The sequence below is a fragment of the Callithrix jacchus genome, chromosome 10, assembly GCF_049354715.1.
Source record: "Callithrix jacchus isolate 240 chromosome 10, calJac240_pri, whole genome shotgun sequence".
NCBI lineage: Eukaryota > Metazoa > Chordata > Mammalia > Primates > Cebidae > Callithrix > Callithrix jacchus.
Window position 1 is genome coordinate 20,065,999 of NC_133511.1, and position 12,585 is coordinate 20,078,583.

General features: G+C 37.8%; 1 protein-coding gene and 1 pseudogene across 14 annotated transcripts in view; both read left to right on the top strand.

The window, feature by feature from the left end:
• Nucleotides 1–12,585, top strand: part of ARHGEF12 (Rho guanine nucleotide exchange factor 12) — a 152,793-nt gene that overhangs the window by 81,930 nt on the left and 58,278 nt on the right. For 8 of the 13 annotated variants that reach the window (XM_002754442.6, XM_009006989.4, XM_009006988.5 and 5 more), the window contains 6 exons: nt 588–637; nt 3,180–3,237; nt 8,505–8,683; nt 9,861–9,938; nt 10,127–10,246; nt 12,130–12,270. In XM_002754442.6, the coding sequence (XP_002754488.3) occupies nt 588–637; nt 3,180–3,237; nt 8,505–8,683; nt 9,861–9,938; nt 10,127–10,246; nt 12,130–12,270 (626 nt within the window). The remainder of the gene's footprint in view (nt 1–587; nt 638–3,179; nt 3,238–8,504; nt 8,684–9,860; nt 9,939–10,126; nt 10,247–12,129; nt 12,271–12,585) is intronic. The other 5 variants (XM_009006990.4, XM_078339700.1, XM_078339699.1 and 2 more) reach the window with 1 other exon arrangement.
• On the top strand, nt 5,743–7,600 carry LOC108593740 (keratin, type II cytoskeletal 8 pseudogene; annotated as a pseudogene). Its single transcript, XR_008475006.2, has one exon. The product of XR_008475006.2 is annotated as a keratin, type II cytoskeletal 8 pseudogene (transcript).

Genomic DNA, 12,585 nt, shown 5'->3' on the forward strand with positions numbered 1-12,585 from the left:
GAATAATTACATGAATTGCAGGTCATGTGGACTATTGTGCTGGATTCGTCTATCGTGTCATAGTTGTAGGAAGGAATTTACTCCAGTTGTTGTTGTTTTTCTTTTTGTACTTTTTAGAAAGTAGTGTTTACATCGTTTTAGAAATCATGTGATTCCTTGGTCTTGATACTTTATTGTCCACACAGAAGTTTCTGAAATTTCAGTTGTCCATGGCACCAAATGATATTTTGGCAAAGACAGATTAAAGAGATAGCTGTGGTCTCAAAAATACCAATTATTTTCCCAAAACAACAATGATAATGTTTTCTACTGCTATTACCATATATTAAATACTTCTTTTATGTTGGGTGCTGTAATTTAAGGTAGACAATTTTTCAAATCCCCATTTTATAGGTGACACTGAGGTTTAAACATAAAATCAGTCCAAGGTCATACAACTAGTGAGTGGTAGAAACAGGATTTGAACTTAAAGTCTGTCTGACTTTACAGCCCATGTTTTTAACCACTTTGTTATACTGTCCCTCTGTCAGGAAGATGATCAATAAATGCAAATGAATCACATGTTAAGTAATTAATTTCTCATACAGATGGAGCAGCCATGCGGGCTGGAGTACAGACAGGTGATCGAATCATCAAGGTAAGGAAAAGGCTATTATGGAATTTATGGTAGGATTAAAAAAGAGCAAATATTGGTTCTATTCTGATTTTTTCACTTGGAGTTTTATAAAAAGCATCATATTATGTATGATAGATCTGTTGACTATAAAAACGTATTTCATTTGTCTTAAAATTATCCTTTACTGAAAGGCGTAATAAAAGGATCGAAAATAGTGGAGGAATATACGTTCTTGAGTAGGAGAGTAAATCAGTGTTGTAAAGGTCATTTCCTCTCCAGATTAGTCTGTTATTAAGAAATTCTCATCAAAGTACAAGTTGAGCATTTCTAATCTGAAATCTGAAATGCTCCCAACTCTGAAACTTTCTGAGTACTAACACGACGCCATAACTAGAAGATTTCACACCTGACCTCATGTGATGAGTCATGTGACACCATAAATGGAAAATTTCACACCTGACATCATATAGTGAGTCGTGAAAAAAGCTGGTTTCACCAGGTACAGTAGCTTGAGCCCGTGTTACCAGCTACTCAGGAGGCTGAGATGGGAGGATTGCTTGACTGCAGGAGTTGAGACTGCAGTGCACTTTGATCATACCTGAGAATAGCCATAGCACTTTGGCCTGGGCAATATAGTGAGATTCTGTCTTAAAAAAACAGTAAATAAAACCAAACCAAAACAAAAAACTTTGTTTCATGCACAAAAGTATTTAAAATGTATAAAGCAATGTTCAGGCTATGTAGATAATGCATATATGAAACATAAATGAATTTCATATTTAAACCTGGGTCTCATCCTAATTATGTATCATTATGTATATGTAAATATTCCAAAATTCAAAAAAATCCAGAACACTTCTGGTACCAAGTATTTTAGATAAGTGATACTTGACCTTTATACAAATAGAATTGGAGTGGTAGATGTCAATATGATTATTCTTCCGGGTGAACTTTATAAGTATGTAAGAATAGTTAAGGAAAAAAATATGTTATATATATGTGTGTATGTATGAGAAGAGATGTATATGACTCTACTGTAGATATAGACCTACCAGTGTTATACAATAGAGAGACTAGAAATAGACTTTGCATTCAGATAAGTAGAGAAAGAATGGGTTAGTAACTGTTCTTGAAATAATTGACTAATTTGATTATTTAAAATCAAATTATTATTACATAGGAAAGGATGCCATGAACAATAATTTGGAAGAAATATTTGAAATGTCTCACAGACCAGATATCCTTAATTTTAAAGGATACTTTTAAATTACTAAGAAAGGACTAAATATTCTAAAAGAAAAATGGGCGAAGAATTTTATCAGTCAGTTTCCCAAAGTGATCGAAATACATAACATATTAATGGGGATATGGCCAACCTCACTGATAACAAAGAAGTAGGAATTGAAATGATAGGTGAAAAATGTATTTGGTTGTCAGAAAATTTAGAGATAGGTAATACCCATTTAGCATAGTTTGTGTATGATAAAATGACTGTTCTCGTGAGTTTGCTGTGAGTGTAAATTAGGTAAAATCTGTTTGGATGAAAGTCTGAATATGTATCAAAAGTCTTTAAGAAAATATGTAACCTGTGCCAAGCAATTTTGCTTTTAGGAACTTATCTGAGGAAATAAATGTACAAATGTCAAGTTAGGTGTGTACAAGGAAATTCATACTGGCTTTATCACATAACTATGCATAAACTGAGAGATAGAGAAATAAATTGTATTTCATTTGGAGCTTTTGAAAAGAATGGATTAGGTCAATATGTATCTTTACTGAAAGATAGCCACCATACAGTCAAAAAAAGTTTTTTTTTTTCCCAGGAAAAAGCCAGTTGTAATGTGTAATGTTTATATGTCTGTTTGATGTATATATTCTAGAAAAGTGTCTCCAAAATTAAATGTCATAGCTAACAGTAACTATTTCATGGGGCAGGATGAGTATACTTGTACTTCTGTTTTTTACACTGATGCATTTGAATTTTAGATAACTTGGATCAGAGAATTAATCAGAAAATTAATGTTAAATCCACATTTGATATTTTTACCTTGATTTGTTTGGTTTAATTCAGAATCAGGATACATTTAGCTAGTCTGAAAATTAATTTTCTTTGTAAAGAGTAGGATCATGGTTGAAAAACTAAAAGTAAATTGAGTATTGTGGAAATACTTATTTTTTAAAATTACTTTTGATTTATTATAAATTTTGACAAATTGATGACTTGGTAATTAAAAGCAAAGAGATCTTTTCTATTTGTATGAGCCCTTCACTGTGAAGGATTTGTAAATCTGTTTCATGGTATGTTTTGTCATTTGTCATGGTGAATAAGTTGTAATGTTTTGTATGTCAAGGCCTTGGTTTATGTTTAAGTTCATCTGTTGCCACATATGTCCTGTAGAATAATGGTGTGAAAGTGAATACTGAATCAAATACATACCTGTTTTAATCTATCCCTGATTCCTATGTTATAATTGGTCATATTATGTATGATCATTCCTGAAGTCATTTTATCTATTGTCTCAATAGAATGTATCTGACATACACTGCTTCTGTGTTCTCACAGGTGAATGGAACTCTGGTGACTCATTCAAATCATCTGGAGGTGGTGAAGCTAATCAAATGTAGGTGAATGTTATTCTTACTTTTAATTGTTTTCTGAAACCCTTAAAGTACGGATCAGCAAATTTCCTGTAATAAGCCAAAGAGTAAATATTTAGGCTGTGTGGACTATATATTCTACTACCGACTCTGCCATTGTATGTTGAAAGCGGCCATAGACAATATGTAAATGAATGGGTGTGGCTGTGTTTCAGTAAAACTTTATTTACCAAAAGTCTGTGATCCTGGATTAGCCCCTTGGCTGGAGTTTGCTGATACCTGCATTGAAGGAAAATCTGAGATGAAAACTCTTTACTTACTAATAACTATCTTTTATCAACTTCATTTATATGGTTGATCATAATATTCTTGTCATTCTTGGTAATATTGAATACATATATTTTAAAAAAATGCATGAGTCACCTGAAAGGAAGGAGGTTGAGAAATCAGATATATGGCCTGATGAACTGAAATGAGACTAGCGATCTTCTCTTGGAAATCTTTAGGGTTAAGAATTTGTGATCTTCAGGTTTCAGTGAGTAGCCTGTTGGACTTAGTTCTCTGTGGAAAAACAGGCCTGAAGCAGTGGGAGTCTGCAGTTAACCTCCCATCATTTTCAGGGTCAAAGGTGGATTCATGCACCTCCAGCTGGCAGTGAGGTATGGGCAAGCCAGGCCTCAGCCACTCACAGGGCCTCAGTTTTCCCATTTGCACAGGGAGAAGGGAAGTTTCCACGGCCCTGTCGTGGTGATGGGGTGGGTCGTCTGAATCTGGGTCAGGTGAAGTCTAGGTGCTGCTATACCTTCCCCTACCTGGGCTTTTGTTTCATTTCATTGTTACCTTTTAACCTTACCTGCTTTCCAAGAGAGGTTTTATGTTTTCTTTTTTTTAGGGTCAGGGTCTTGTAGAGTGCAGTGGTACAATTACAGCTCACTGCAGCCTCTAACTCCTGGGTTCAAGTGATCCTCCCACCTTGTTTGTTTATTTATTTTAATTATTACTTTTTTTCAGACAGAGTCTCACTCTCACCCAGGCTGGAGTGCAGTGGCGTGATCTCTGCTTACTGCAACCCCTGCCTCCTAGGTTCAAGCGATTCTCCTGCTTTAGCCTCCCAAGTAGTTGGGGTTACAGGCATGTGCCACCACTCCCTGCTAATTTTTTGTATTTTTAGTAGAGACAGAATTTCACCGTGTTAGCCAGGATGGTCTGAATCTCTTGACCTCGTGATCTACCCGCCTTGGCCTCCCAAAGTGCTGGGATTACAAGCATGAGTCAGTACGCCCGGCCTTTTTTTTTTTTTTTTTTTTTTTGGTAGAGACATGGTCTTGTTATATTCTCCGGGCTGAACTCCTGGGCTCATCTGCCTCAGTCTCCCAAAGTGCTGAGATTACAGGCATGACCCACTCCACCTGGCCAAGATTTCATATTTTCTAATTGCTTCACGTATTGAATGGAAAATAATATGACAATGATAGCAGAAGTAAAGAAAGTCACATGAGAGTCTACCACCTAAAACATAACTTCCTTTTTCTTTGTTGTTGCCTGGTTTGGGCCTTATGTATTTGTTATTGTTTCTCTTAAAGGAAAAAAAAGGGGAGAGACTGCTTAAACTGATTGCAATTAAAAAAAAGGAATTAAAAAAAAGAACTTATTATCTTCTGCATCAGATTATTCCACAGTAAAGTTGACTAGAAATAAGAGATCGTTGTTTGTGGTAAAGCAGAATCATTACTGTTTTATTTAATTCAATTTCTCTGTGTTGGGTGGGTAGACTTCTTCAGAAGAAATTTAATAAACTAACTTTTTTTTTGGCCTTTTTGCTGCTATGTTAAGCAACTATGAAGTTTTTTTAACCTTTTCATCACAGTACCAGTGCTCCAAATGGTCACTTTGATCAGAGTTCTTAACTTTAGTGTTTTTTAAAAGAAGTACAGTGATCAAAATTAGATCCCCATACTTGAATAAATTTGACTACTTATTTAATGAGAATGTAATTTATAAATTATGTGCTGCATAAATATGGTTTATGTTAATAAGTTTATGCCTGATATTTATTGAGGAGTATAAAACCATTTCTTTAGTTTTCTAGGTTGTATTTTTTGCTCATTCTGTCTAAATTTTACTTAAAAAATTAAATCCTAGGATTCTAGCAGTAGATTACTTATCCAATAGTAAGGGCACAGCTAAACACTTAAAGTTAAGCATAAAAACCTCTGCATATCCAAAATGGATATACACTCTCTAAAGCCTGAGTGTATGTAATAGAGTATGCATATTCTGGATATAATAAAAGTGTTATCAAATCAGAACAGTGTTTAGAAACAGCTAAAGAAAGGAAGGGAAAAGGTAGGAAGCTATTGTAAGCAAGTACATAGGCAAGTAAGATATAATAGATGACTTTCTGATAGACAGCAATAAGATTGAAAAGCCTTAGAAAGTGTTTACATATAGAATTCCTCCAAATCATAACCCTTGTGACTACTACACATAGCAAAAATTGTTTTTAGAATGCCAAAACACTGTGAAATAATTGATATCGATTTCCATGGGAGGTTTAAATTGGAAGACAAGTGTGAAATACATTTAGAAGTTCTATTGAGAAGAAGCAATTTCTCCGCTCCTTCTGGAATCTCTCCCTGGTTCAGCCCGCCTGCCTCCACTCCTGCCTCCACCATGTCCATCAGGGTGACCCAGAAGTCCTACAAGGTGTTCACCTCTGGCCCCGGGGCCTTCAGCAGCCGCTCCTTCACGAGTGGGCCCAGTGCCTGCTTGAGCTCCTCGAGCTTCTCCCGAGTGAGCAGCAGTGGCTTCCGGGGTGGCCTGGGTGCAGGCTATGCTGGGGCCAGTGGCATAGGCATGGGAGGCATCACTGCTGTCAACATCAACCAGAGCCTGCTGAACCCCGTTAAGGTGGATGTGGACCCCAACATCCAGGCCGTGCGTATCCAGGAGAAGGAGCAGATCAAGACCCTCAACAACAAGTTTGCTTCCTTCATCGACAAGGTGCAGTTCCTGGAGCAGCAGAACAAGATGCTGGAGACCAAGTGGAGCCTCCTGCAGCAGCAGAAAACGGCTCGGAGCAACAGGGACATCATGTTTGAGAACTATATCAACAACCTGAGGCGGCAGCTGGAGACTCTGGGCCAGGAGAAGCTGAAGCTGGAGGCGGAGCTTGGCAACATGCAGGGGCTGGTGGAGGACTTCAAGAACAAGTATGAGGAAGAGATCAATAAGCGGACAGAGATGGAGAATGAATTTGTCCTCATCAAGAAGGATGTAGATGAAGCTTACATGAACAAGGTAGAGCTGGAGTCTTGCCTGGAAGGACTGACTGACGAGATCAACTTCCTCAGGCAGCTGTATGAAGAGGAGATCCAGGAGCTGCAGTCCCAGATATCTGACACATCTGTGGTGCTGTCCATGGACAACAGTGCTCCCTGGACATGGACGGCAGCATTGCTGAGGTCAAGGCGCAGTACGAGGAGATTGCCAACTGCAGCCAGGCTGAGGCGGAGAGCGTATACCAGATCAAGTATGAGGAGCTGCAGACGCTGGCTGGGAAGCACGGGCATGACCTGCGGCATATGAAGACTGAGATCTCCGAGATGTACTGGAACATCAGCCGGCTTCAGGCTGAGATCGAGGGCCTCAAAGGCCAGAGGGCTTCCCTGGAGGCCGCCATTGCAGATGCTGAGCATCGCGGGGAGCAGGCACTCAAGGATGCTCATGCCAAGCAGCAGGAGCTGGAGACCGCCCTGCAGTGGGCCAAGCAGGACATGGCAAAGCAGCTGCGTGAGTAGCAGGAGCTGATGAATGTCAAACTGGCTCTGGACATCGGGACCGCTACCTACCACAAGCTACTGGAGGGCGAGGAGAGCCGGCTGGAGTCTGGGATACAGAACATGAGTATCCACACGAAGACCACCAGCGGCTATACAGGTAGTCTGAGCTCTGCCTATGGGGGCCTCACAAGCCCCGGCCTCAGCTACGGCCTGGGCTCCGGCTTTGGCTCTGTCACGGGCTCCAGCTCCTTCAGCCACACCAGCTCCACCAAGGCTGTGGTTGTGAAGAAGATTGAGACCCGCGATGGGAGGCTGGTGTCCGAGTCCTCTGACGTCCTGCCCAAGTGAACAGCTGCAACAGCCCCTCCCAGCCTGCCCCTCCTGAGGCTGCCCCAGAGCCCAGGAGGGAAGCTGCTGTGCAGGGGAGTGCAGGGAACAGGAGACCTACCTGACGCTCAGCCCTAGCCCTCAGCCCACCAGTGGGGAGTTTACTGCCTGGGGACCCCCCCTTGCCCATGCCTCCATCTGCAAAACAATTCAAATGCTTTTTTTTTTTTTTTTTGGTCCAAAATAAAATCTCAGCTAGCTCGGAAAAAAAAAAAAAGTTCTATTGAAATGTCTAATAAAAAGGTTTTGCCATGTCTATTACTGAGTCTGATTATGGAGATTTTTGCTATCTGGATATTCCCTCCTGTAATATCTCTAATGAATTCCTTTCAATTTCTCCAGATATTTTCTACTAAAATTTACTACCTTATTGATTGTGTTTTTCCCTGTTCTTGTGGAATATTTTTTGGTGATACTCATTTTGTAAAGTTAACTTAAATTTGCATTTTATATTCTAGCATATGCACTAAACCCTGCATACATAGTATTATCTTAAAATATGAAGATTTAGGCTGGGGTACTGTGTCTCACACCGATAATCCTAGCACCTTGGGAGGCCAAGGTGGGCGGATCATTTGAGCTCAGGAGTTTAAGACCAGCCTGGCCAACAAAATACAAAAATTCGCTGAGCATGGTGGCACATGCCTGTAGTACCAGCTACTTCTGGGGGCTGAGGTGGGAGGATTGCTTGAACCCAGGAAGTTGAGGCTGCAGTGAGCTGACATTGTGCCACTGTACTCCAGCCTGGAAGATTTAAAAAATTTACATTTAAGAAATTAATGAAACATAGCCACTAATAGATGGTTGATTTTAACTCTCCTCTAAATTAAGAAAATATGTTATTGAGTTATACATTTTATTTGCTTTTAAGTAATATCTGATCTTACAAGTCGTAATTTGCTATCTGAAAATGGCATTGTTCTTTTGGATTTTTAGAGCAGTCATAAAACAGAAATGACATTAGATTTTTTTTCTGTGGAGACGTGGTTAGCAGATGATGGGACAGTCTTATATAACTGGATCTTTTAGAACTATCAAGATTAAGTATTAAAATGCTTTAAAAAGTTTCTTGACAATGTTATTTTCCCTTCCCTTTCCTTTTTCCATCTCCCCACCCCAAGCTGGTTCCTATGTAGCTCTCACTGTTCAGGGACGCCCACCTGGGTCGCCCCAGATTCCACTTGCCGATTCTGAAGTAGAGCCATCAGTCATTGGACATATGTCTCCCATCATGACATCTCCTCATTCACCTGGAGCATCTGGGAATATGGAGAGAATCACTAGTCCTGTACTCATGGGGGTAAGAAGGGGAAAATTTCTTAGTAAATGCTCAGTCTTATAAGGATGTGTTTATATTAAGAATTTTAAATACTGGACTGATTAGCAAATTAAATTTAAGATTCTGGAAAACAGCTTTCTAATATAAAAATTACATAATGATTAGGAATAGTTAGAATCTTGTCATAGCAGATTTAACAAGTATTAAACACCTGCCATATGTAAAACAATGTGCCACCCACAAAAATATAATTAAGATATTCTATGTTCGGAGTTCTTAGTCATCTTAGAATGTGTACTTTTAAGAGGACAGAATTTTTGTTTCTTTTGTTTACTGTTGTGTTTCCAGTACCTGAAATATTGCTTAGCATGTAGACTGTACTTAACAAAGCTTTGTTGACTGAGATTAAATCAAGAGTATACAAGTAACTATAATACAAAGGCAGAATGTAGACATTATGAGGGCAAAAAATACTAAGTTCTTTGAAGAATCAAAGGAGGGAGAAAGCACATCGAAGAAGAAAAATAAATAGAAGGAGCTAAAAAGCATCAAATATTGTGGAGAATTAGCCAGGATTTTTGTTTGTTTCGTGCCTGTTAAGGATGAGTGTAGTGGGAGATGAACTTGAAAATAGTAGGTTGACTGTATATTTTGAAAAATGACATTTACCAGGCTAATTTACATGTAACTAGATAAGCAGTATTCAACGTTTTTCTTTTAAAGGAAAAGAGTACATGATTATCCTAGGATTATCGGAAGACTAATTTGGTAAAATAGGGTTGTGAAACAAGGAGGGATGATGGGTGAGGAATTAGGGAGCTGTCTTCATATTTCAGGTAAGAGGTACTGAGCGTTTGAGCTATGCATGGGGATTGATAGTAAAGATCCAAATGAGGGAAAGTGAAAGAAACTATTCTTATACTAAGAAAACCTCATTTCTCCAATATCAATATTTAATGTTCTCTTGAACCCAGTTTAGTAAAAGTGAAATAGAAGGAAAGACATTTCCTTGTAGTTTCTTATCTTTTAAGTGTGATGTCTAAAAGCTTGTCCTTATAATCTAGAAATAGAAAAAAACCTAATAGGTATTGATAATTGGTGCTGAGGCAGAACTTTGCATGTTACATTTCCTTTATTTATTTTAGCTTCATTTTCTCTATACTGGTTGTTGTTTGTTTTTTATCTTTTTCTTTTCTAGGAGGAAAACAATGTGGTTCATAACCAGAAAGTAGAAATTCTGAGAAAAATGTTACAGAAAGAACAGGAACGGCTACAGGTATTACATGAGAAGTAGGGCTCTCAATAAAAACGTGAGTGGGCATTGTTGAGTCGGTGTTTATCATACTTACAATCAAGCAGTATTGTAACCAATGTCATTAGCTATTTTATTGATTAAGAATGGACGATTTCTGTATCTTTTTTACATAAGTAATTAATTCTGAAAATATTTTTATAACTTTTCAGTTATTGCAGGAAGATTACAACCGAACACCTGCCCAAAGATTGCTAAAAGAGATCCAAGAGGCCAAGAAACACATTCCTCAGCTGCAAGAGCAGTTATCCAAAGCCACAGGCTCTGCTCAGGTAGCATCACTATTACAAATGCTACCCAACTTTTTGCAGGATAATTTTCTTTTGGGAATGTGTCAGAGAATGTTGCAGTTGCCTTTTTTAAAGTTATTTTTCTAGCATAGGACAACAGGATGTCCTGTTAAGAATGTTACAGAAGTAATGATTAACAAAAATAAATGTGGGCGTCTGATTGTTTGCTTGGTCATGATATCACATTTCTTTGTTCCATAATGATGTAAAAAAGAATTGAGTGCTTTTCCTTTAATGTGACAAACTACTAAAATGTATTTAGATGTATATATTTATATTTTTTGTGGTTCATTCTGCCATCTTAAAATAGAATGGCAGTTGGTATGTTTTTAAGTAGGAATATAAGATTTTAAAACGGCAGGCATTGAGCTAAATATATGGACGAATGTTTTCTTATTTAATCTGCCTAACGACTCTGAGGTTACTTATGTTTGTTTTTCTCCAGTTTGTGTGTATACTTAGAGAGATTAAATGACTTGTCTGATATAATATTGCTCAAAAGTAATAGAACTGGAATTCAAACCCAGTCTGAGGATTTAAAAGCACATTCATACTTTTAATGAGTATATTTTTATTGTAATTTAAAAATAGATTTCAGTAGAATTTATTGTGTAGGTATAAGCTATAGCGCTAATGGTCTCTTAAGAAAAATAATAACTCAGCATTTATATGTTAACCAGATTTACATTCTGTAATATTTAGATTTGGGATATGTAAAGTACCTTATACTTCATCTTAAAGCATAGTGGATAAATTGCTTATACATTTAAAATAGGTAAAAACTGTTTATCACTATTCCTGAGTTAAGTCTGAAGGGAAAGCTACATATTCGCAAAAGAATTTTTTGAGATCGATCGATCATCTAGCTTAATCTTACTTTCTGATTAAAAAAAATTATGGTAGAGAAACCTAGGGTCTAAACTGGTTAAATGACCTCTACAAGACCATGCAGTATGTACTTTTAATTCCAGTTTTTTTTTTTTCATTACTTTCAATCCTACTAGCTATGTGACATTTTGAGGTGTTATACCTCAGTAATATTGACAGTTTTATGTTATTACTGGGCAAAGACAATATTCTTACCCTGTTCGAACAGCAATCTAAATGCTTAAAACCTGACTGGGTGTGGTGGTTCACGCCTATAATCCCAGCATTTTGGGAGGCTGAGCAGGCAGATTACTTGAGGTCAGGAGTTCAAGACCAGACTGGCCAACATGGTGAAACTCCATGTCTACTGAAAATAAAAAATTAGCTGAGGATGGTGGTGCGTGCTTGTAATCCCAGCCACTCAGGTGTGTGAGGCAAGAGAATCACTTGAACCATGGAGGCAGAGGTTGCAATAAGCCAAGATCCTGCCACTGTACTCCAGTCTGGACAACAGAATGAGACTCTGTCTCAAATTAAATAAATAAATAAATGCTTATAATCTGATCTAAATGCTTATAATAATTTATGTTATAGCATTATGTCCCAGAATTGGCCATTGATTGAAACTCTGAAGCATTGGAAGGTAGTTAACAAGAAGCTGCAGGGTTATAACCTTTATTAATGGGCAGACAATATGAATTATATAAATTAACAAACCATTTTACCTTTTTGCTATATTTAGAAGTTTAAACTTATATACTTTTTACTAAAACATCACTTGGCCTGTCTTTAAAGTCATGCCATTTTAGAATCCTAGAATTAGTAGTTACTTACCAATTTTACTCATAGAATTTCAAACATTCTTGAGCACATTACAATGTCCAACTTTTACCAGTCTCCATGTAGATTGTAGTACCACTCTGTTTCTTTGTGCAGCAAGTAATGAAAGGTTTCTTTTATGTGTTTGTGTGGGTGTGCTTTTCTTTAATCTCTTTTAGGATGGAGCTGTAGTTACACCCTCCAGACCTTTAGGTGACACCCTAACAGTCAGTGAGGCAGAAACAGATCCTGGAGATGGACTGGGCAGGACTGACTGTAGCAGTGGAGATGCTTCTCGGCCCAGTAGTGACAATGCAGATGTAAGCAATTAAGTGTTCCAAATCTTTTTCTTCTGTATTCTTCTTTACAGCCCCTTTCTAGAATTGATTTTGAGTTATGTGAATTAGAGGTGTCTTAGCATTTTTTACCATCCCCATTTTTAATGTACTAATTTGATAAACAGAAATTCTGGATACTGTTAGCTTTTAATTCCAGAGTTCACTTTTTCCTTGAATACCCATTGCCAACTGTTTCTTTTACAGGGATGGAATTTCCCAGCAGGCATCTTGTTCGTGGGTAGAGAAGTTAATAATGCCAGTGCATTCTTACTGAACCGAGAGACCAACTGTTGATAT